This window comes from Marmota flaviventris, chromosome 17 (genome assembly GCF_047511675.1).
Source record: "Marmota flaviventris isolate mMarFla1 chromosome 17, mMarFla1.hap1, whole genome shotgun sequence".
Classification (NCBI taxonomy): Eukaryota; Metazoa; Chordata; class Mammalia; order Rodentia; family Sciuridae; genus Marmota; species Marmota flaviventris.
The window spans coordinates 72639106-72664487 of record NC_092514.1 but is presented as its reverse complement, the minus strand read 5'-3'; the positions used below and the strand labels follow the sequence as shown (position 1 = coordinate 72664487).

At 47.1% G+C, this 25382-nt stretch overlaps 1 protein-coding gene and 1 non-coding gene across 4 annotated transcripts in view; one reads left to right on the top strand and one right to left on the bottom strand.

The window, feature by feature from the left end:
• The window catches only part of Sap30bp (SAP30 binding protein), a 45551-nt gene that overhangs the window by 3045 nt on the left and 17124 nt on the right, over positions 1 to 25382 (bottom strand). For 2 of the 3 annotated variants that reach the window (XM_027955699.3, XM_027955700.3), the window contains 8 exons: positions 18219 to 18261; positions 9900 to 9988; positions 7279 to 7370; positions 6416 to 6476; positions 5911 to 5962; positions 4530 to 4588; positions 3206 to 3290; positions 1476 to 3013 (listed from right to left, as the gene is read on the bottom strand). In XM_027955699.3, the coding sequence (XP_027811500.1) occupies positions 2832 to 3013; positions 3206 to 3290; positions 4530 to 4588; positions 5911 to 5962; positions 6416 to 6476; positions 7279 to 7370; positions 9900 to 9988; positions 18219 to 18261 (663 nt within the window). In that variant the 3' untranslated portion in view covers positions 1476 to 2831. Of the gene's footprint in view, positions 1 to 1475; positions 3014 to 3205; positions 3291 to 4529; positions 4589 to 5910; positions 5963 to 6415; positions 6477 to 7278; positions 7371 to 9899; positions 9989 to 18218; positions 18262 to 25382 lie in introns of those variants that run through there. The other variant, XR_011705110.1, reaches the window with a different exon arrangement.
• Positions 17310 to 17382, top strand: Trnam-cau (transfer RNA methionine (anticodon CAU)). The gene has a single exon. It is a non-coding gene; the product is annotated as a tRNA-Met (tRNA).

The following is a 25382-nucleotide window of genomic DNA, read 5'->3' as shown; positions in this document are numbered from 1 at the left end:
CACAGTGGTTGGTAAAACCAAACTTTTACCCATGCTTTCAAACATATACAAAATGAGAGCCAGGTGTGGTGACATGTGCCTGTATTCTCAGCTATTTGGAAGGCTGAGGCAGGATTGCTTAGGCCCAGTAGTTTGGGGCCAGCCTGGGCAACATAGTGAGATCCTGTCTCCAAAATCAAAACAAGCACAAAATGAGAGAACAATGAGCCCCCTATTCCTATGGCTGAGCCTCTGGGATTGCCAGCCCACAATCTACAGTAGTCCTTTGGAATTAAACCCATACAAGAATCGCTGTGAACATGGGTATGGAGGGTCACTCGAGTCTAGTGACCACAACTTTGGATGACCACTAATTAACCCCTCCTTCCATTCCTCCACTACATCACTGAAGTCCTTATTTCAGGCACATGGGACATTGTTTATTGTAACTACCTTCTTTGCTTGCAGTAACTAGGACACCAGTGGTCTCAGCCCACTGTTATGTGGGCAGAAGTCACAGGTAGAGAAACATTTCTGAGAGCACTGAGAAAGGAGTGAGCAGCTGCGGGGAATGAAGTCAGGAAGGGGTATGAAACCTGAGATCCATTATGTGCAGAGGCGTAGCAGGGAAAGCACAAGGTGAGGGAGCTGCCCAAGCACAGTGGGTGGGGCGTGGAGAGGTGGGAAGCTGGTGGCTTGGCATGCCATGCTCAAGTCTAGACCCTGCTGTGCAGCGTGTAACATGGCAAAAGCTGGAGTATAGCAAGGGGCCTCTGCTAGATGACCGGAGCTTGGACGGGAGTGGGGAGACTTGAAGCAGCACTACCAGGCCAGAACAGTGTGGTGTGAGGGACAAGAGCCTGAACAGAGGCAGCAATAAAGGGGATGGAGGAGGAGCTTCTGAAGTCACCCACGGGGTGTGAGGGACAGCGCAGATTCCCAGTGCACAGTGGTGAGACCTGCATGGATCATGATGTCATTGCTCAACACAGGAAAGGGGTGGGGGCAGAGTGAATTTTCCCTGTGAGATCAGAAGTCACCTTAGTCCCTAGTAGCAGGGATACCCGGTATCCACAGACACCATCCTCAGTGGGAATAAAGGTGGGCAGGCACCCTTTTATACTAACCTGTTATTCTGAGGATTAAGACTTAGCCAACTCACTCGGTTTCTAGGAAGTGGAACAGCACTCTCAGCTTGGGGCTGCCAACTCAGCTGTGTCCACTGCCCAGGCCCCCACTGCACGGTCACTGCTGCTCTAACTGGGCAGCTCAATGGCAGGGCTGGGGAGAGGGGCAGACTGGCCTCAGCCTACTTCCCGCTCTATCAAAGAGCCCTTAAAGGGGAGGTGGCCTTGCTTACAACTCCCCAGACCCTGGCTGATTTCGTCATTTTTAGGGTTTGCTTCTCTCTTAGGTCAATAGTGAAAATAAAATATATTGGCAAACAGCAGAACTTTCCGAGTACTTTACAGTTTAGAAAGCTTTTCCTTCAATGATTCCTCCAAACCTCTGCATGAAGCTTTATTGCTGTGATTTGACAGAAGAGTGGCATACAGACCACAGGACTTGCTTTAGGCCAGGACGCCAGACCAGTGGGTGCCCACTGTACTTGGCACTGTTTCCCTGCTGCACTGCCTTCTACTAGACCTCCTGGTACCCTTGGCTATGGGGGAACCCCCAGAGCCTGGGAGCAAGGGGGCCTTTACAAAGACCCTCTTGGGATGAGCAGGCAGCAGCAATTCCCCCAGGGTGGCCAAGTCCCAAGGAGAAGAGGGGGCAAGAGTGACTATTTTTATTTTGGCGACATTAGGGATAGTTTGTCATATTCCCCAGATCACATAACAGTACCAGGCATCAATTTCAAGACCACCTTTCTCAGTCTGTGCCGGGCCCATGGAATCCATAGCTTTTCACAGCCCGGCTTCCTCCTTTGACACTCAGCCCTTCCGCTGGACCAGAGCTGCCAGAGGGCTCAAAGGCAAACTGCCCCCTCCACTCCCAGGCTGGTGGTGGTTGGGAAACCCATTTTGGCCAAAGAGAAGCTGGTCAGCCATTGGTGTTGCCCAGGGACTGCTGCTGGGCAGAGATAACAACAGAGGAAGGGCGGGGTGGCAGCAGCTCTCCCAGGAGCAGTGCTTTCACATAAACAATGAACTGCTGCTGGCCAGAGCAGGAGGTGATTCATCTCCCCGACTGTGGATCTCACTGGCTGCGCTTGCTGGGCACTAAGGGACTAGGCGGCCTTGGCCAGGTGCCCATACCAACCCCCTCTGGTGCACATTGGGGATCTCACCCCAGCCCTTCTGGTATCTAGCCTAATTCTGAAAGCCTGGGCATGTCCAAGAAGCGGCCTGTAGAGTGCTCAATTGCACCAAGACAGCCGAGGTCTGCTCTTGCTTAAGAACCAGAGGCCTCACTCTCCTCCCTGGGGCCACACCTGACCATGCCAAGAGGCAGACAGTGAGAACAATCAGTGACTTACTGGGGCACCCCTCTGAGCAGTGCCACAGGCTTCCATCACCCCACTATCAATCCTTAGGCAATCAATAATCACGAATAAGAAGATGGAGGGAGCATTTGAGCTTCACATTTGCCTGAAAACAAACCGTGGAAGAGGCCAGCGTACCCCAGATGCTGGGACGGAAGAACACGACACTTTTAATTGGGTGAGACCCCAAAGTGGTGTGTGGACAGACAGACCCTATCTGCTGTATCCTCTGCCTCTGCTACAATGTCCTTCTGGTTGGAATGCCACACAGAGGCTCCTCTCAGATGGCACCTTGGGAGCAGGTCCAAGTCCTGAAATATACAGCAGCCACTAGGCTGCACAGTCAAGCCCTGGCATGGCTCTGTCACTGCTTGGCCTTCTTCACGATGGTGCCCACAGCAGAGATGACTGTGGTCTTGGAGCCGCTGGCGCTGGTGGTGACAGTGACTACCGCTGGCAGGGTGGCAGTGGTGGTGAGAATGGTGGGCTGCGCTATTGTCGTCACTGGGATGGCGGAGTCCCACTTGCTCTTTCTCTTTTGGGCATCTAGAGATAATGCAGAAGAGGAATCAGGATAAAGACCAACCAAAAGCAGAGCACTTCATGCCCTCAGGGCAGGAATGCAAAGGCCTTGGTCCAAGAAGCCCCAGGTGGCCAGCAGGTGCCCTAGACGAGCCCAGGAAACCCTTGCTAGACTGGTGTGGCCAGTCCGGGCAGAGCTGGGCCAAGCCATCCTACCTGCAACGGCTGTGCTGGCAGTGGTTGTGGTGGTAGCTGTGGCATTGGTGGTGGTGCCTTTCTTGGTGCCCGTCACAAACTCAATCTGGAGGGGGGAGAGAGGAGGATAAGGCCAATGCAGAGCTATGTGCCTACTTCCTGTGCCATCCGTCTGCTCCAGGGGGACAGGAATTTGGCAGTACACAAAGAGGCATTGAAAGTCACCTCAGCTATGAGCATCTGGGGAGGGAGAGGTGCCTGGAAACAGCCCGAAGGGACTTTCACCACTCTTCAAAGAGCTTTCCCAGCAGACAGCAGTCCCTCCCGGCATCACAGGATTGCGCATGCCCGGCACCCCTGCCCACCACCCCACCTCACATGCCCAGAACCGGTTGGCCAGGCCCCTCCTCCTCACACCCAGGAGGCGGTGCCCGCCCGCACAGGGGAAGGACAGCTCCGGTCCCCAGGCGCTGCAGACACGTCCCTGCAATAAGCCTGGGGTTTGGAAGGGAGAGGGAAAGAGAGAGAAGGGAGATTCAATCAAGGGTTAAGAATGAGAAACCAGATTATCCCCTCACACCAGCTCCCACCAGCCAGGGCCTTGAGAGGGCCACCAGTGCGTCCAGGCCCTGCAGCCCCTCTGCTTGGGGGTGAGGGGAGTATCCTGGGGGTCGCAGCTGCCGTGAGGCTGACCAGGTCTAACCAGAGGTGGGAGGAGCCAGTGTCTGATGCCCAGCTTTCTCTCTTGGAGACTCTGGTTATAAAGGCACAGTATCCAAAGGATGATGCTTTAGTCTCAGAGCTAAATTGATGCTTATGAAGAACCCACACCACACTACTGGGAAGAAGTGGTACTCAGGGTTCTAAAATGAGGGTTCACCTGGCTGTCAGACATGGGACTTACAAGGAAGCACCCAAGCAGGCTGCTGAGGTCAGTTTTGCAGGGCAAGAAATACAATGGCTGGAGCAGGCCGGGGTGTCTACACTCTCAGAAGGAAATACTTCCCTCCATCCAGGTCAGGGAGGGCACTGATGACCCAATGACCCACAAGAGACAAGCTACCTGAGCTTTGAAGTTGTGAGTGGGAGAGGGAAGGTAAGGGAGAGCGTAATATCTGAACTACAAGACATCAAGAATGGAACAGTGGGAGGCTTCTAAAAGCCACGTCAGAGGCTGGGCCACAGCCTGCTTGGTGCAGAAGGGCAGGCCTAGGCTCCTCAGAGCCTCAGCAGGTGACAAGTGCGGAAAAGGGTGGGTGTGGGAGATGGGGACTCTCGGCTTATCCATCAGGACCCGCATACCCAATGCTTGCCTTTCTGATCCTGCAGGTCTGTAACCACTTACTTTGGTTCGCTCCTTTTTGGCCTTTTCCAATTTGTCCATTTCAATCTTCTGGGCCTTGGCTAGAAGAGACAAGATGGTGTTACAAGGAACCCTATGAGCAGCTTTGGCCTGTGGAGCCTAATCCCCTCACTGCTCGGGGCACTGTATTCTTTTTGATGATTTTAAGGCCTTTGTGGGCTTAGAATTCTTTTGCATTAGGTGAAATGAAATGCCAGCCCTTAGTCAATTTAGAGCAGGGGCCTCAAAACAAGGGCCTGGAGGCTGCATATCATGTTGGGAAGGGTTAGTTACTCCTGAGCTCCAGGGACTGTTGGGTTTGGGAATGTGGGGACTATCTTCCTACTGACAAAGAAAAGCTGCAATTATGGAATTTTATACAAAATGTTGGCAACTAATTCAAATTAATAAAAGAAAAAATTTGTGTGGGGAAAACAAAATATATGTATAGGCCAGGAACTGGACCATGGGCTGTTGGCTTAAGACCTGTAGCTTGAAGGCTACCCTTTGAAATCCCCCTGGCCTTAGAATACAATTCCCCAGCCTGCCTGGAGCATTCTGCCCGCATCTGCCTGGCTCCTACACCTCTCCAAACCTTAGCTGCAACATGGCTTCCTTGGCAGGGTCTTCCTAATCCTTTAGCCAGGTGAGGTGACCCTGATTACCAAACCCTCCCCAAACCCCCTTGGGTCCTCCTGGCCCCCCGTACTGGGGATTGAATCCAGGGGCACTCTACCACTGAACTACACTCCCAGTCCTAATTTTTTGAGATAGGGTATTGTTGAGTTGTCCATGCTGGCCTTGAAGTTGTGATACTCTGTCTTGAGCCTGATGAGTTGCTGGGACTACAGGTGTGTGCCACTACACCCAACACTCTCTCCTCATCTTAATACCCATCAGTGTTGGAATTACTGGTTTCACTATCTTCCTTGCTATATTTAAGTCTTTGTGTGTGTGTGTGCGCATGCGTGCATGTGCGTGCACGCATGTGGGGTACTGGAAACCAAAGACCTCACATATGCTAGGGAATTGCTCTACTTCTGAACTATGTCTCCAGCACTTTTAAAAAATATATTTAAAAGTTTTGAGAGGGTCGTGCTAAGTTGCCCAGACCTGTCTTGAACTTTTGGTCCTTCTGCCTCAGTCTCTCAAGTAGCTGGAATTAACAGGTATATGCCCCCATGCCTGACTTATATTTAAGTTTTGTAAGTTACAGATGGGGTCTGTCTTATTCAAGATTGAATCAACAGCCCCTTGGATGTGGCCTGACATAGAGGAGACCCTGAAATATGTGTGGCCTGGATCCTGGATGGTTGACTGGATGGCTGAATGGCTGAACAGATGGGTAGATGGACGAGTGGTGGGTAGATGGAAAGCAGGTTACCTAATGCCTCATAATAGGAATCCTCAGACCAGCCATGGGGGTCAAACATATCCTGAAAAAGAAAAGATCAAGCTGCAATCAGCAGAGACCACCAGGTAACAATGATTTGAAGAGTCTTTCCATGGACCTTTTTGGCCTGGAGCCCCCTGTCCTCTTGACAGCACAGGAGCTGGCATGATTCCCAGTCATGGGTAGCCAGAAAAAGCTCAGAAAAGAACATGGGAGTGGCAAAGTTCTTGGCTCAGTAACACCACCACCAGCTGGCCGATAGGAACAACAAGCATATACTTGGGTTCTAAGTGGTTAGAGACCAGGTCTGTTGTTGGCATTTCTTTGTTAAACTATTTCAGAATAGAAACTCAAAAACAACAGAGATGGGGCCTGTCCTCTTCAACCCGTAGTGCTGCTACATGGACCTTTCTGTGGCTCTAGGTCAAATACAGTGGAGCAAACACAGAGTCCTGGGAACCCTCTTCACCCTCAAGCTGCAGAGTGTAGGACGTACCTTTGGGTAGTTGGTGCCCAGCTCATCAATGGCACAGAACTGGATCAGTTTCTCATAGATGCTGAAAAGAAAACAGCCTCATCAGTGAGCAGGCACTGGTCCAGGTCTACAGGGCAATGAAACCCACTAGTCCCTGGGGCTAAGATAAGAGCGGAAACTCTTAAGGCCAGTTATATTGTTCTAAGCAAGCTTCCTAATGGGGGGCCTGACCTCCTGGCTCTGGCTTTCTACCTTCTCTGGGAGATGGAAATGTAGCTGGGGCAAGCACCAGGAGTGAGATGTCAGCTATGCTGTGTCTAATCCAGATGTCTCTAACCTTCAGTCTGCATGGCTGGGTTGAGTCCACCACACTCAGGCCCATGCAGGGGCCAGAACAGGTCCCACTGTCACACACCACCTTCTTCCTGGGTTTGTCACTAGCCAGAACACTAGATGGACTAAGACCTAGATATACCTGTCCCTAAAACCTCTCATCTGCATGCAAAACCAACTTTTTAGAGTTGGAAGAAGAGTAACTCCCTTATTGAACAGATGAGGAAACCAAAGCCTTGAGAAGTTATGTGCTGTAGGAGCAGAGGAGTGACAAGAAACCAGCCAGGTCTCCCTGCATCAGCCCAGGACTCTTGGCTGCTATTCTGTAGACTGGTTTCTATGCTTAGTTTGGATCTAACTGGTAAAGTTCCACCTGGTTTAGACAGCTGGCTATGTGTCACAGGCACTTAGAATAAGGAGAATCTGGGAGATGGCCCTTTCTGCTCAAGAGGGATCAAGGCTGCCTCTCCTTAGCCCTTCCTAGGCGCATTCCTGGTTCCCCCATCCAACACCAGTGACTCAACTTACCTGCAAGCTCATGGGAAACTCACCTAGGGTTCCGAAATTCTTTCTTCCTTTGGATGATGTAATTCATATCCATTCCCTCCTTTATCTTTCGCTCATAAAGCTTCTGGATCTTGTCCTATGAACAGGAACAGAAGGACATATGACAGAAGACCACCCACCCACAATCCAGTCTGTGGCATAAACACAAGAGCCCCAGGAAGCCCAACTCCAGCCATATTCTCCTTTTCCACCCAGCCTTTAAAGAGCAGAGCTACCCACAGGCAAGATAAACCAAGATGGGTCTGTTTTCATTGCTGATTTCTCCCAACCTTCTCTGGATGGCCAGTACAGTGAGGAGTAAAGATCAAGGTGGAGAAGGAACAGAGAAGAAAAGAAACAAACTCCTGACTGGTTATCAGCTCTCAAATCACTATAAGAAGAGTTTAAGGTGTTAACTGTTTTTACATGATTTATGTTTGGTATTAGGGGTTGAATCCGGGGACACTATCACTGAGCCATATCTCAGCCCTTTTTAATTTTTATTTTGAGACAAGATCTCACTAAGTTACCAAGGCTGGGAACTTGTAACCCTCCTGCCTCACTTCCCAAACTGCTGTGATTATAGAAATGTACCACCATGCCTGGTTGGTTTAAAATTCCAACAGAAGGTTAAGTCCTCAGCAAAACTGTGAATTGCAACCAATAGACCTGTGACCTTTTTAAGGCAGGAGTAGAATGTCTTGGAGTGGTCTCACAAACTTCCTAGAATTTTCTTTCTTTTTCAATGCTGGGGATTGTGCATGCTAGGCAAGCATATTCCCACTGAACTAAACCCTCAGCCTTAGCAAGTCTTATGTGAGGCACTCACAAGTGGCTGGGTCATGCCAGTTTGTCAAGGGTCACAATCAAGGGTTAAGAGCGCATGTCATTTTGACCAAAATGCTCACACAGATCCCTGACCTACTCTCAATGGGACACAGGAGAACTACCTGGCTGGGATCCAGGCTAACCTACTGGGCCAGTAATATGCTATCCTCAGGATGGGGGTCCTGCCTGGCCCCTATGGCATATGGTATCAGTGCTGCCCAGTGCCAATGAAGAGTTCTTTGAAAGTGTGTTCTTATCTAGGAAGGTGGGTAAGATCTAATTCAAGATCAAACTGCAGCATCCCCTCATTTGGCAGTTAAATATACAGATTCTCCAGAAGGAAAACATTTGGGCACCCTTCCCCTGCAAGAGGAGGTGGGGGAAGGGCTGGAGGTCCCAAGTGATACTCCTTAGGATGGACATGTCAGGAAAGGTGGCCTACTCGCATGGTCAGAAGGCAAATTTTTCTGCCGAGATGGACCTGAAGAAGCACTGAAAGATTGGTAATCCATTTAACTACCAGGGAAGAGAGAAGCTGAGAGTGACAAGCTGCTTTCCTCAATGGGTTCTCATCAAGGGCAGTGGAAGGAGGCCTTACATAGAAGGCTGGGCAGCTTTCGGTGAACTTATCATATAGCTGACTTGGTTGGGTTTCCAGGCCCATCAATCAAATGGGTTCTGCTACCTCAGGTGAACTAAACCATTTGCTCAAATGCCATGGTTTCTACCCAAGGGAGGATTGAATGAGGAGGAACATTTTGAATTTGAGGGCTGAATGGCTATCTGGCTCTGTCTGGCAGGTCTTTGGAATTGTCCTTACAGGCTAGAGCCCATTTTCTGCCATGGAGGATGACTTGATCCTGAGGGTGCTGGGAAACAGACAACTCAGCAAAGGGAGGAGACTTTCGTGAAAGGAAGACAAGCTGCACTGTACCCCAGCCCTGACTCTAGCCCTCCCCTGGTCTGCTGCATTCTTCAACCCCACTCCCATTAGTCATCCATCCGTTTGGGTGGTGCCAGGGGCTTGCTAAGTAGCCAGAGGCACTGAGCAGAAGCTGCAGGATCAAAGGCAAAGCAGGTGAACCAGGGCCACAATTGCACAGCCTTGGGCATCTGTCCTATTATTAGTTACAAGGTCCCACTCACAGCAGAGGGACAAAGAGAAGCCACAGTATAGTCTGAAATCCAGAAGTCTTGCCAGCCAAGGAGCAACTGCATGAACAGTTCCCACCACTAAGGATTTCAAAGCCAAAGGTAGGCAATAAATGGCTGAAATCTGAATTTAGGAATGAGGACAGGAATGTTATGCCATATAAAGGCTGTACTTTTGGCTGAAGGTGTAGCTCAGTGGTAGAGTGCTAGATGTGCCAGTGGTTGATGTGTGAGGCCCTAGGTTCCATTTCCAGTACCGCAGGAAAATAAAAAGTATAAATGCTGTTTTCACATTAGCATAATTTACTTTACAGTCTGATATGTCCTTATTTTGTCAACACAGCTTTTTGCCACTGGGTCAACTGCGTGCAGGGAAATGTGCATGTTTTTTCCTGCGGGGACATAGGCCTTGCTGAAGGTAGTCTAGTATGATATCAGGTGCCAATTCCTGAGATCTGGCTAGCTAGAGATAACCAGGACTGTAGCTCCTGATCATGTGGCAGCCTATTTATTCATTTATTTATTTTTTGTGGTGCTGGAAATTGAACCCAGGACCTTGGTCCCTTTTCCCTGCTATGGCCCCACCAGGTAACTAACCCATACCACTTCATCCATATTGGCCTCAGCAGCCACGCCCTGTGCTTACTTGTAAATGATTAGAACACCTGCCAGGGGGTTCTGGTGGGATCTTGATTTCATCAGGCGACATGTTCCGGACCCTTTCGGAAAAGGAGGCTGTTGAGAAATTAGAGGGAAAGATTCTATAGGTGAGGGTATTAGGACAGGGGACAGAGATAACATTTTATATGCTGCGTTTTTATGTTTTCAGGAAGGGATAAATGCTGTGAAAATGGTAAAACAGCTGGGTAGGGTAGCATATGCCTATAATCCCAGTGACTCCAGAGGCTGAGGTAGGAAGAATGCAAATTTGAGGCCAGCTTCAGTAACTCAGTGAGACACTGTCTCAAAATAAAATATAAAAAGGGTTAGGGATTTAGCTTAGTGGTAGAGCTCTCCTGGGTTCACACCCAATACTGGGGAGGTGGGGAGAAATAAAAGAAACAAACAATAAAATAGGGTATTCTGCTGTCACCTGAGCTGATCAGGAGCCAGACACATGTCAACCTGGGAGAAGAGAAATTTAGGTAGAAGGTCTAGATGAAAAACATGTATTACCAAGTCCTAGTGGTTAACTTTTTCTCTTTTTTGTGGAGTAGTACTGGGGATTAAATCTAGGCCTTCAAGCTTGCTAAGCAAGTGCTCCTATCACTGAGCTATATCCCCAGCCACCCCATCCTCCTTTTTTTGAGACAGGGTCTCACTAAACTGCTCAGGCTGGCCTTGAACTTGTGATCCTCCTACCTCAGCCTCCTAAGACAGATTACAGGTGTACACTACAGGGCCTGGTTCCCACTGGTTAACTTTTTTTTTTTTTTAATATTTTAGTTATGGATGGACACAAAACCATATATTTTTTCCCCCATGTGGTGCTGAGGATCAAACCCAGTGCCTAACCCCAGCCCCTCACTGGTTAACGTTAAAAAAAAAAAATAAATTTTTTTTTTCAGTCGTTGATGGACCTTTATTTTATTCATTTATTTATATGTGGTTCTGGGATCGAACCCTGTGCCTCACACGTGTGAGGCAAGTGCTCTACCACTGAGTCACAACCCCAGCCCCCACTGGTTAACTTTTTTAAAAATATTTTTTCCCTTAGTTGTCGATAGATCTTTATTTTATTTATATGTGGTACTGAGAATCGAACCCAGTGCCTCACACATGCAAGGCAAGTGCATTACCACTGAGCCACAGTCCCAGCCCCTGGTTAAATTTTAAGAAAAGAATATGCCCAGTGCTGTGCTGGGAAATGTTTAACAACCAGCTGGAGGAGAGGGATCCTTAGCATTTGCTAATTCCCATGGTGTAAATTTCCTTTCTGTGGCCAATTTCAGGCTACCAATGTGAAGTTAGTGAACACATGGTTGGGAGGAACATGCAAGTCAACTCACTGTGCATTGGCTCCAGCCTCCCACTGCGTAGTCTCTAAAACACCTCTACTAGAACTCTAGAAATCAGAGTTGCTCAGTAACAGCCTTCTTGTCTTGGGCTGACCTGCCTAGGGAGAAACTGTATTCAGGGTTCCTGAGATTTTGGGTTCTAAGAGTCTAAAACTGTTTATGCATAAGGACACTTTTTAAAAATTACCTGTTGATAATTGGCTTATGGTCTTTTTCTTGGCCCAACTCATTTTTGAGAACAAAAGGCCTGATTCTGACATTAAGAACCACAACCCCCAAGGGACGACTCCCTCAGAGATTTGCTGCTGCCCACCCAAGCCTCCCACTCAAGCCTCGCCCTCTCTTCTCACTCCCTTCCTTGTAGCCTCTGGCCACTCTGGTGACCACAGTCCTGCTCTGGATCACTCAAACAATGCACTGTTTGTTGTAAAATTCTGCCTGTGCTCTTTAAAACATTCCTTCATGAAAAGGACCATACAATGAGCAAATAGCAGGCAGAACAGGGCGGGCAGGAGGAAGGGAAAGAATGAACAAGCTACCACCAATAACATCCAACAAATACTTTCTGAGGACCTACTGTGTGTGCCAGGTCCTCCGGCTAACTCATTTCTTTATTTCTTCCTTTTGTGGTACTGGAGATTGAACCCAGAACTACTTTCGCACGGAACACCGTCCCCAGTCCTTTTTTAATTTTTGAGATAGTGTCTCTCTAAGTTGCTGAGGCTGACCTAGAACATGCAATCCTCCTGTCTCAGCCTCCTGAAAAGCTAGAATTACAGGGGTGCAAAACTAACCTATTTCTTAGACCACTTAGCTGCTCTAAGAAATGGGTTAGCTTTGCACCCCTGTAATTCTAGGGGGAACAAGTGGTCTCCTGGACTGTGGAGACTGGCCTAGAACAGCCTTCTGGGTCTCCTCTCCCAAGGCTAGGATAATATTATTTTTGTATCGGGAGTGAATCCAGAGGCACTTAACCACTGAACCACATCCCCAGCACTATTTTGTATTTTTTATTTAGAGACAGGGTCTCAATGAGTTACTTAAGGCCTTGCTAAGTTGCTAAGGCTGGTTTTGAACTTGCAATCCTCCTGCCTCAGCCTCCAGAGCTGCTGGGATTACAGGCATGCAACATCATGTCTGGTTATTATTATTATTATTTTTAAAAAAGACAAGCTCTCACTATGTTGTGGAGGCCTTGTTGTAGAAGGCCTATGTTGTAGAAGCCTTGAGCTTCTGGATTCAGGCGACCTCAGCTTCCTAAGTAGCTGGGACTACGAGCCTGCCACCTGTACTACTTAGACTAGAGACAAACCCTCCAGACTTGTCAGTCTAGCTGTTGGGATTCCAGCCTGCTCACACTACAAACACCTTAAGGCTGGGGGTCAAGCCCAGAGCATTACTGCTTTTTTTTTTTTTTTTAAGGTACTGATCTAGAGATTGACCCCAGGGTTTCACACGTAATAGGCAGGTGCTCTACCACTGAGCCACATCCCTAGCTTTTTCTGAATTTGGTACCAGGGATTGAACCCAGGGGCACTTTACCACTGAACAACATACTCACCCCTTTTTATATATTTTGTTTAGAGAGAGAGTCTCACTGAATTATTTAGGGCCTAAGTTGCCAAGGCTGGCTCTGAACTTGCAATCCTCCTGACTCAGTCTCCTGAACCACTAGGATTATAGAAGTACCACTGCACCTGGCTTGAATTTTATTTTAATACAGGGTTTCATTAAGTTGTCCAGGCTGGCCTTGAAATGAGATCTTCTTACTTCAACCTCCTAAGTAGCGAGATTATAGGTTCGAACCACCATGCCTGGCCAGGGAACTCTTATAACATGACTACACATGCTGATTTTTACTGTTATCAATGGATTTTTGCTGGACACACTCCAAGGGCAGAGTACTGGCCTGTTATTTTGAGGGGGGGCAAGAGGACAGAGATTGGGTGACTCATAGATCAAAGGTCTTGCTGTGGCCTGAGTTTCCACAAGGGGACTACATGATTCTCTCCGCCCAGCACCTTCCTTCTGCCTCCTGATTCCTCAAGCAAGGGTAACACTCTGCTCTGGCTGGGATTCAAGCCTCATCCTGACTTCCTCCTTCCTCTCAGCCCTGGGATGAGCAGAAGTTCTAGACATGAGCTCAAAAAAGCTGCAGAGGCCAGTTGAGAGTGGAAGCAGCTGGGAAGAGCTGGTCCTCAGATTTCATGAACATCATCAACAAAAGCAAGGAGGCCTTGGCAGGCACTGGGCACAGAAACAAGGAAGGTTAAGTTCTTCCCAAGACTAGAGCCACAATGTGACAATGTGTACATGTGACAGGGAGACAAAGAATGCCCTTTGGCATTTGCCAGGAAAGTCTTTTAGAAAAACAGGGTGTGACACTGTTGCCATAGCAACCCCACCAACCTCCAGGGTGCAAATGGTAGATAGCATGACAAAAGGGAAACCCCTCTGAGCTCTGGGCTAGAAACAAGAATTACTAGGAAGTAACTGACAATAAAGGGACAAACTTGGGAAAACAAAAGTTATCCCACGGATTTTAGAAGCAATTTTTCAGTGATTCTCTTTCCTAAGTTCCAGAATGAATCCAATAAAAATGACATCAACTCTGTGTATCTTGCTACAAGCAGCCAGAACTCTGAACCATCTTCCCAGGAAATACATTTAGCAGTGTGTCCTCAGACACTCAGGACAACAACCACATGTGTGGCTGCTGCCTGGGTCTTCTGGGGACAGTCTGGGTGGGCAGCTGCAACTTAGGATTTAAGGAGCCTGCATCAGCACACATCACCCCTGGGGCCTGCCCATGTCAGGAAACATCCCCAGTATCCATAGCTGCCAGGTAGGCCTATGAAGTGGCAGGGAGCAAGTAGAGCAGCAAGACTGGGAGACCTGAGGATGTCTGCAGGGTGTTGTGGGGGGCTACAAGCAGGAGGTGGGGGGGGGGATATTTCCAGTTCATGATTGGCATGGAGAACTCACTGGGGGTGTCACTCCAGTACCTCTGTTTCTGGCACCTATGGAGCAATGGTGGGGCCCCTGGTGGGTATGAACAGCTCTGTCAGGAGTTACAGTACTAGAGATACCTCACCTATGAATTGGACTCTCAGCGTTCTTGATTGCTTTTTTAAAGGTAGGGCTGTCTACATGTTTGAAAATGTTTCCCACATCCAGTGAGCAACGTTAAGTCCTGATATCTAGAGGAGTTAAGTTCAGGTACAGGAGCCAAGTTCATACAGAGGAGCTTGACAAGCATGGCATCATGAATGGAATCTACTCTCCATTAAACTAAAAGTTGTCCAAGCTTGCATGCTCAGTGAAGAGCTGACCTAGCTACTCCTTAATGAGAAGTGGTCAGACAGTTCAAAACTGTGCGGCATTTGTGTCCTCGGTGGGTGAACGAATACACAAACAACTGTAGTATACCTTACAAGCATGTTCCTTAGCAATAAAAAGAAGTAAACGATGGATATGCTCAACGACATGGATGAATCTCAGAAGCATCAAGACAAGTAAAGGAAGCCAGTCAGGAAAACTACGATCTATTTGTATTAGCAGTTCTCAACTGGGGGTGCTTCTGCACCTTTGGAGATAACATTTTGCCACCACATTTGGGGAAGAAGGAGAGAATGCTCCTGGCATTTAGTGGGTAGAAACTAATGCCGTGCTAAATATCCTAAATGCACAGGATGCCCCCCTTAACAGGGAGTGATCTAGCCCAAAACATCAATAAATTCTGATTTATATGAAATTCTAGGGGGCTGGGGATGTGGCTCAAGCAGTAGCGCGCTCGCCTGGCATGCATGCGGCCCGGGTTCGATCCTCAGCACCACATACAAAGAAAGATGTTGTGTCCGCCGAAAACTAAAAAATAAATATTAAAAAATCTCTCTTAAAAAAAAAAAAAAAAAAGAAATTCTAAAATAGGCAGAACTTCCAAAGAGAGTGGATCACTTCTCACCTGAAGCCAGGGGAAGAAATGGTCTGCAAATAGTGGTGGAGCATAAGGGAACATTTTGGAGGGATGGAAACATCCTGTCTTGTGAAGGTGGAGGGGATAATACAACTATACACAGCTGTCAAAATTCATCAAATGGCACACTTAAAACCAGCGAATTTTACTTTGAAAATTATAAAATAAACCTCAACAAAGCTCCTTTATTTTTTTCGGAGGGGGTTACTGGTGATGGAATCCAGGTGTGATTTACCACTGGTTCTAGGCCTTTAAATTTTTTATTTAAGACAGGGTCTCACCAACTTACTAAGGGTCTCGTTAAGTTGCCCAGGCTGGCCTTGAAGTTGTCCAAGCTTGCATCAGATTGTGACTCTCCTGCTCAGCCTCCCAAGTAGCTTCAAATACTGTCTCTTCCACCTTGCACAGTTCAACCAAACTATTTTTATTTTTTCATTATTTATGTATTTGGTACTGGAGATTGAACCAGAGGTGCTTTACTATTGAGCTACATTCCCAGTTCATTACTTTTTTGGTAGCAGGGATTGAACCCAATCCTTTTTATTTTGAGATTGGGTCTCACTAAATTGCTTGGAGCCTTGCTAAATTGCTGAGGCTGGCTTTGAACTTGTGATCTTCCTGCCTCAGCCTCCTAAGCTGACCAGTTTTTTGAGACAGTGTCTTGTTAAGTTTCTGAGGCTGGCCTCAAATTTGCAATCCTCCTGCCTCAGCCTGCCAAATTGCTGGGATTACAGATGTGAATCTCAGCATCCAGCTCAACAAAACTATTTTTAAAGTGTGGCATGGAGTTGGGTATAGGCAGTACAAACCTGTAATTCCAGATCACAAGTTCAAGGCCAGCTTCAGCAACTTAAGCCTTAAGCAACTTAGGGGACCCTGTCTCATAATAAAAGGTCAAAAAAGTTGAGGGGGGGTGGATCTAGGATGTAGCTCAGTGGTAAAGTGCCCCTGGGTTAAATTTCCAGTACCAAAACAAATAAACAAACATGGCAGAGAGAAACAGTGCTCAGTTGGCTGTGAAAGAAGTTGGGAGCTAAGCTCTCATACACACTGTGTCATGTGCCAGACACTGCTAGTGAGTGGAGGGCACTGCCATGATGGCTCACAGACAGGCTGCTCTCTGACCTCCAGCCTTGAAGCTTCTTAATAATAAACAGATCAGGTGGGGTTCTGAAGGAAGAGGCTGAGGCTCTTGCCACACCTGGCCCTACAGATTACTCACTAGGGACAGGCCCTTGGCTCCCTAGCTGACATACTCTGCCTCTTCTGGTCTAGAAGGAAACTACTGCCCCTGATGTTGCAAGTCTCTCAATTTTAAGCAAACTCTAGCTAGGACTTAGGAAAACCCAGGGCCATTACAGGATTTGGAGGATTCAAATTCCACCCATTAGAGAGCCCAGGGATCAAAGCAGAATCCTGCTGAGAACTGGGGTGGCACTGAACAGCATTATGGTTTAGATTAGGTGTCCTCCAAAAGCTTATGTGTGAAACAACGGAAGAAAGTTTAAATGAGAAATGACTGGGTTTTACAAGGCTTAACCTTATCAGTGAATTAATTCATGATGGGGATTAACTGAGTGGTAACTGAAGGCAGGTAGGGTGTGGCTGAAGGAGGTGGGGACATGCCTTTGGGATATGTTTTTGTATCTGACAAGTACAGTCTCTCTGCTTCCTGCTCATCATGTGAGCCACTTCCCTCTGCCATTATCTTCTGTCATGATGTTCGGCCTCACTTCAAGCCCCAAGGAATGGAGCCGGCTGTCTATGGACTCAGACCCCTGAAACTGAGAGTTGCCAAATAAACTCTTCCTCCTCCCCACCCCCAGCAAAAGGATCCTACTTAGAGAAAAAACAAGTGGAAGGGAGGCTGGAGGAGCACTTTCTGGACAAGTCTCTGTGTGATCTGAAAACTTGGGACTAGGGCTGGGGATGTGGCTCAAGCGGTAGCGCGCTCATCTGGCAAGCAGGGGGCCCTGGGTTCAATCACTCAGCACCACATACAAATAAAATAAAGATGCTGTGTCCGCCGAAAACTAAAAAAAAAAAACAATAAATATTGGGCTGGGGTTGTAGCTCAGTGGTAGAGCGCTTGCCTCATACGCATGAGGTCCTGGGTTCGATCCTCAGCACCACATAAAAGTAAATAAATAAAAATAAAGATATTATGTCCACCTACAACTAAAAAAATGTTAAAAAAAAAAAAAAAAAGAAAACTTGGGACTAGAAGGAGTGAGCCTTCAATGCCAACATGGGTGTACAAGGGCAGGTTCTATAGGTGTCCCTGGGAAGAAGAAAAAAATCTGCTTTGTAAACATCACTGGGACAGGCAGGTAACAGCTGCCATAGAGAGGGAGGGTTGACACTGCTGAGAGGCCTGGATTCACTGGAAAATTCCCTTGGGTAAGGCTTTTGGATCCAATAATGTCCATGGCCAAATTAAAGGAGCTAAGAAACTTTCTAATGGGATTAGAGGCTGGGATTGGCAAAGGAGGTGGACGGTACGAAATTTCCAGAAACGGCTCTGTCTCTCACCAAGGGCCCCAAACTCATGAGTTTCAGGACATGTTCTTGCCTGGGGACAAAGCAAAATTCCAGCAAAGGCCATATGCTGACTCTGTGAGCAACGTGAACACCAGTGGAGGGGGAGGAGAACAAAGGCAAAGAAAGGACCCAGGGCACAAGGGAAAGAAACAAAGCTCCCAGCTGATGGGGACCTGGAACCCCCTCCTGATATATTAGCAATTTAGGAAACCCCAATAAGATGTACCATGAATATTATTCAATGAAGAACTGCTTTGGGGGTGGGGGTCTCAGTCATTCTAGAAAATGCCAAAGGCCCTAAGAGGGAGTCTGAAGGGAGGATGCTCATAGATGAGAAAAGCCCCAAGGAGCAGAGGCTGGCATAGCCAGAAGCTGGTTTGCTCACAGGGCAAGGGTTACAAGTATGCCCACAGCTCTCCTGCATACTTACCAACTAGTTCTTGGGGATCTCGCTTCTCTACTTCTGTGTTATCCTGCAGAAGAGAAATAACACACAGAGGTAAGATCAGGCCCCTGAGCCAGTCCCTCTCTTCAGGAAATGCCTGATTGTTTTAGGGAAGGAGAAGAGGGAAAATTACAGCAGTGGCACTAAATGAAGGGGAGCAGTGCTTTGGGGGCTTCTGGGATCCCAGAGCCTCCTACCCCTTCTTCCTTATATCAGTTGGGATACTCCAGAGTGCCGTGTTAGTCTTCTTCCATGGCTTCCAGCAAGGAGCAGTTCCAACTGATGTTGAGGAGAGCCAACACAGCAGCATTCCTGCCTGGGCCACCTGTATGACCTGAACCATGCCTGCTGCCCCTTGGGCTCAGGAAGCCCCCTGTACCCTGAAGCAGTAGAGCTCAAGATCCTGGCTGCCTCTTCCTCCAGAGCCTAGGCAGTGCCGCAGAGTATATTACTGAGACTGCTGGCACAAAGGAAGTAAGGGGTACTTCTTCATAATATCCCGCTCCCAAGATTGAGACGTGAGATTAGTTACTCTTCGAGTTTCATGTTTAGCTCAAGTCAAAAAAGGAGTCTTTACGTAAGGATAAAGGAGCAGCTCACAGAACCCCAGAGCATGTGTACGGCACGCCTTTAATAAGGGACCAAATGAGGTCCCAGTTCCAGGCAGCATTCTTTGGTTGTATATTCTCTCTAACGAAAAGTTTTTCCTTAATACTTTTTTTTTTTTTTAAAGAGAGAGAGAGAGAATTTTTTAATATTTATTTTTCAGTTTTTGGCGGACACAACATCATTGTTTGTATGTGGTGCTGAGGATTGAACCCGGGCCACACGCATGCCAGGCGAGCGCGCTACCACTTGAGCCACATCCCCAGCCCTTTCCTTAATACTTAATGCAAGTCGACAGTTACTCCCATTTCATCCTGTAGAAACCTAAATACAAAGGCTTCTTTTTATTTTTTAAATTTTTTAGTTGTTGTTTTTAATTTATTTACTTATATGTGGTGCTGAGAATAGAACCCAGTGCCTCACACATGCTAGGCAACCGCTCTACCAACTGAGCCACGACCCCAGTCCAACAAAGGCTTCTTCTTTTTTTTTTTTTAAATATTTATTTATTTTTTTAGTTCTCGGCGGATACAACATCTTTGTTTGTATGTGGTGCTGAGGATCGAACCCGGGCCGCACGCATGACAGGCGAGCGCGCTACCACTTGAGCCACAGCCCCAGCCCCCAACAAAGGCTTCTTATCAGAAAACTGCTTACCTCACTGCACTAGAGTAAATGCTTCATCTAAAACAAATCAATGGATGAGAAGGCAAAGGTGACAATCTAAGCCCCATATTACAAGTTCCTGACACAGCAGGAACATAAAATGGCAAGAACACACCTGTTTCCTACTGACCAGTAAGGTCAGTGATCTCAAGTGCCACTACAAGTTAATGATCAAAACAGAAAAAGCTGAGTTCACAGAATGTTGTTGGATCTCATTTCCTTTCCTTTCCTTGGTGAGGGGGGAGATAAGACAGTGACAACTCTGCAACAAGATCTTCACATGGGAACCGCCACAGAGCTCTGGACTCCATTCACCCTGCATCTCAGAAGGGAAGGCACCGTGAGGGTTACCAAATTCCCGCCCAAGCTATGGCCACGTGCCAAGACCAGACTACAAGTGCTTAACCCCTTCCCCAAAAAAGTCCCTCCTGATTAACAGACAGACCAAAATCCTCTCTCTCTTCTAAACACTGCAGCTATTCATCCAAACTGCAAGGGCACAATGTTAAAGCCAGGCTGCTTAGCAACCCACCTTCTAGGCACCCACCCCCTGCCAATCAGGTGGGCAAAGAGGAAAGAGGGCTAGGGTAGAGGAAGGCGGGAGGCAGGCCTGGAGCACTGCCATGTCAAGTTCAGGTTGGAGTCATAAATCAGCTGCTTTATAAAGAGCACCAATCTCTCAGGGGACCAACAACAATCCCTTTGTAGAAGTAACTGAAGAAACCATTATTAAAGAGTGGTCAGTAACAAAATGTGGGACTGTAAAATTTTCTTACATTTTTCCTCTAGGGGACAGCCTTCTTGGTGCTGATTGTGGGAAACATCATCTGGGTACATCCTACCTCCCCCAGCCAATACAGGGGACTGACCTGTGAACTCTAAGGGCCCCAAACTCACTGTTTTCCAAGGTCCTGTTTCCTGCCACTCTCCTTTCATGGACAAATATGCAGAGTTGAGGAAAGAGGCTTGATAGTCACTGAAATCCTAATCCAGTGTCCATCTGAGTGACAGGAAGCTGGTCACCAAACATGCAAATGTCACTTAAAGGGCTCCCTAAGTACAGTAAAAGTTCAGGAGCCTCCCCATGGCTTCTTATGACCTTTGTGACCTGAGATGGGAGGGGAGGAGGTGTGTGTGGTGATGAGGAATGAATCCTGCATTTCACACATGCCTGGCTGGCTTAGCTGAGGTTCTTTAGTCATATCTGAGGAAGAAAATGATGGGGCAAAAACCAGACAGGAAGTATATTTGTGTATTTTCCTCTTATAAATATTTTTTAAAAAGCTTAAAAAAAAAAAAGAAAGAAAAGAAAAACTGGGCAGTTGGTTTCCATTTGTGAACTGATCTAGTCCTTGCTTTCTACTCTGTTAGACCAAGAATGGGGTATGCCAGAGAGCACCCAGCTAAGGTGCTAGAACTCGTATTTTACATCCAAAACACAGGTTCACCTGACCTACCTCAGTGGAACTTGGTTCCACGGGCCTCCAACTTTTGGTGACTCCAAACAAAGTGCTGACCAATGGACCATGGACCTTATTCCAAATGTGAGAAGATTCTCCTGCCTTAATCCCATAAATCGAATGCATAAATGAGCCTGCATATCTTCAAAGCCATATGAGGCAGTGGGCTTCAGGAAGGGGCCAGAAACATGGCGCTAAGATCTCCTAGGATGTAAGATCTTTGGAGATCTCCTAAGATTTCTGGAGCCCATTGGTGTTATAGGCACCCTTGGAACCTGGAAGGTTCTGGAGAATCCACAGTGGGAATCTACCTCCTGCTGGCCACACCCTGTCCTGTTTTTGGAAGGTAATTCTTCTGCCCTGAGACCAAAAAGCTGGGTGTGAGCTTGCTTAGCCCTGGGCACATTATTGCATAGAGCTGCTTCTGAGAAAACAAACCAAGTTCTTATGGCTCTTATGGTGCCCACTCTGACAAATCAGGTTCCCTCCATATCTGAGCATAAGACCTGAGGCACAGCATCACCTGTACTTCAATGGAGATGGGTCCAGATTTAAAACACCACTGAGGAAGTCTTGGCAGAAAGTAGGAATCACTGAAGACGGTGATAAACATCCCAAGATGCTTTCAGGACCACTTACGCCCATCCATTGAAGCAAGTTTCACTAAATGAAAACAGGCACTATTCTGACAGTAGCAACACGATTCCACAAGGACCTCCATACAGTGGAAGAAAGGGTAGAAAGCGGAGGGAGACTGTCACAGTAAAAACAAAGACCCAGAGGAACATCCTCCTAACTGTCAAGCCAGATACTATTCAAGTACCCACGACAGCTATCACAAGCTAGTCATAGGACACACGCATGAGGTAGTATTTTAAATGGCAGAGCTAAGGGGACAGAAAAAAAGGGTCACATTATTCAATTATACCTGCATTCGGAGAGTCTTGCCATGCCCTTAAAGAGGCAGGAAGGGGAAGGGGAGTAATGAAGACACAAGCAAAAACAATGAGAAATCACTGTTCCTCTTTCCTTCCCACAAAGCACATTTCAAAACTCACAGGGGACACCTGTCTTGACTTGTACAGATCCGTTCCTCTGGCTTCCAGTTGGTTGAAGTAATAAACTCAGCCTGGAGATCTATTTACCAGACAGTTGTCTGAGTCAGTCAGGAGGCATGGAACCCACAGCCCAGAGACAAGAAGGCAACAGCACAAGTCTCTCAGGTAGAAAAGGTTGAGAGGGACTCTCCTAGTCTATAGGAAAGATGAAAGAAAGCATCGCCCTATGAAAGGAAAGCAGCTCCTAGAAGAAATCCCCTTCAGCTCCCTAGTTCAAGTCCAATTAAGACAAAAGGAAAAACAAAAGCCCAAATCCACAGCTTTCCAACAGAAGCCACGTGAGAAGACAAGGGAGGAGGAAAGAACCACTCTAGTTCACATGCTGCTCCCCAGCCTTCACCTGAGACCAAAGTCCCAATAGCTAGAGCATGAGGTGGCTACAGCAGGCTGTAGAACTTGCCAGTTTGGTTTAACTGTGACAGACATTTGGGAGAACACACCAGCTATGGCTGTAGGTCAACAGCAGAGCCCTGGTATTCTCAGGAATTACAGAACCTAGAATTTGGTTCTCCCTGCAAAGAACACGAAAGCCCAGTCACCGATGAAGCTGACTGGGACAGAGGAAGGAAGTAAAAACAATATAAATTCATGAAGATAGAGGAGCTGTCATTGGAGCTGGGAGGATTTACTCAGCATATCCTGAAGCAGGTTTATTTACAGCCAGCAATATTTCGTAGACCCTCCCTAGAACCAGTCCCATAACACACACACAAAACTCCAGTAACAAACTCATCACAGTACTGGCAGCCTCTCACATCTGGATTCTGCCAATCAATAATGTTTTCTTTTCAGGTTTGGGAATATTAAGCACAGAGAAAGCACTCTGAGCAGCACACAGAGAAGCCTCTACCAGAGCCAGAGACAGCATGTGATGGATTTCAGCTGGGCAATCTAATTTGGGATATGGGGAGGTATACTGGTAAACTAATACCAACCAAACTGTATCATCTCAGCAATGTGACAGCCACATAGTTATAGAGCCCTAATGCTATCTCACTTAATGAGCAAACTATCTACTTAAATGAATCTTCACATAGTCCTGGGGCCCTCTTCTCCCCTCTCCACACCAGGGCTTTGCAATGCTTGCTCCCTGCCCACTGTTGCCTAGTAAACCCTATGCAGTCATCAGACCTCAGTCTAGGGAACCTTCTTCTGCCTCCATCCACTCAGACAGGAATGACACCCTGTTCTACTGTGTGTGCTCGCAAACTGTCCAGCATACTGCCTAGTATAGTCAGTACCTGGCCCACAGCAGATGTGCAAACACTGTCACACACAGAGGCACTCTCCATTGTCAGTTTTCCTTCAGTCTAGGGCAGGGTTTTGTGGCAACCTTTTGATGCAGTGCAGTAATGCCTAGGCTCCAAACCTGTTAAACTCCAGTTAGTTTCAATGTGTAGACATGGAAAACTTCATAAGAGGCGCTAACAAAGGTGTTAGATTTGCAATAAAAGAGTGGCCCAAGACAGAGAGAAGGCTGGGAGTGGCACCTTTTTTATTTATTTTTTTTTCCTTTTTTATGGTTCTAGAGATAAAATCTAGGGCCTTGTACATGCTAGGCAAGTGCTCTACCACTGAGCTACATCCCATCCTTAAAAAATATTTTAAACCCAATTTTAAAAAAATTTTAGTTGTAGATGGATATAATACCTTTATTTAATTTATGTATTTTTATATGGTGCTAAGAATCAAACCCAGCGCCTTACACGTGCTAGGCAAGCGCTCTACCACTGAGCTACAGTCCTAGCACTTAAACCCAGTTCTTTACTCTTCTCCCTGTATCTTTTTTCTAACAATTGGGCCTAATGCTCCTAAGAGGTGGTACATACCTATAGCCCAACCACTAAGGAGGCTGAGAAAAGGACTCCATAAGCCCAGGAGTTGGAAACCAACTGGAGCAATACAGTGAGACCATATGTCAAGACAAAACACAAAATCCAGAAGACAACAATAAAAAACACAGAATTACAGTATAGTTAGTTCACTTATTTATTTAACAAATACTATCAAGACAGCATTGCTGTTTCAGAAAGACCAGTATGCATGCCCAGGAAACCCTCTTGGGGGCATCAAAGTGATAGTTGAAACAAGATTTTCTGAGATGGATGTGAGTCACTTCAGGTAACCAAAAAAGCAGCAATTCTAGATTACTTCTGTCAAAATAACTCCAATCTCCAGAATAAATGATGCTGGTTTGACAGTCATGAGGGTGTGGGTGGGTAGGCGGGTGGAGGGAGGGAGCCCTGTCTGCAACCCCCAAGCTCAATCAAGTCACAGAACCAAGGTTGCATGCGTACATTCCCCCCTGTAATCCAGATGCCAGCCCTCACAGGCTGGAGAGCCCTGGAGAAAGCCCATCACCAACACATTTCCTTCAGTTGCATCCTGTGGGTTAGGATTGGGCCACTGCCATGGCACACTGCCTGTCTAGGGATGGAAACACAGCACTTATCAGAAAAATGGGCGGAAGCTGGTGGGGCTGCTTTGGATGCCCTGGAATTGCCTTTACTTCCAGAGAGCTTACTGACAGGAAGGCTCAGCCCCCCAACCAGAGCCAGAAAAGGTTTCTCCAGGAAGGGTTAAACAGAAGACTGCCAAGACAACTTAAGCCAGCTCTAGAACTGGCCTCCTTGTAGATTAAGGAAACGACAGGAAGGAGAGAAAAAAAAAATGGCCTCCTTTTCTATTTGAAAAATTTGGTTGAAACAAAGCTATGGCTCAGTATGGCTGTCAACGTTTGGCCACATGAAACACGCTGCATCAACCAGACTTCAACCTAAAAGCAAAAGCTGGACCAAGAGCCATTTCCAAAAAGATTTTTTTTTTTTAAATATATTTTTAGTTGTAGCTGGACACAATACCTTTATTTTGTTTATTTTTATGTGGTGCTGGGATTGAACCCAGTACCTCAGGCATGCTAGGCAAGTGCTCTACCACTGAGTCACAACCCAAAGGGGAGATTTTTGTTATGTGAGCATTTCAACAGTCATCTACACTTGATTTAAGACACTTGAGGATTTTTATTATCTTTTATAAGTAGCAGGGCAACAAATTTATCACAAAAGCAAAATATGAATTTGAGACTTGAAATGTAGGCAATAGCGCAGAAGAGACATGCATGTGAGGATTTTTAGTCTCTTGAAAACTATAGAGGATGGTAAGAGAGGGCTGTTCCATTCCACTCTTTCTGGTCCTACGAGTGCCAGGAGTGGGCTGTGTTGGGGGACAGAGATTGCCTCACACCAAAGATCTGAGTAGTCAAACCTTCAGTGGAGGGGCCAGGCCATACTTTTCCTTCA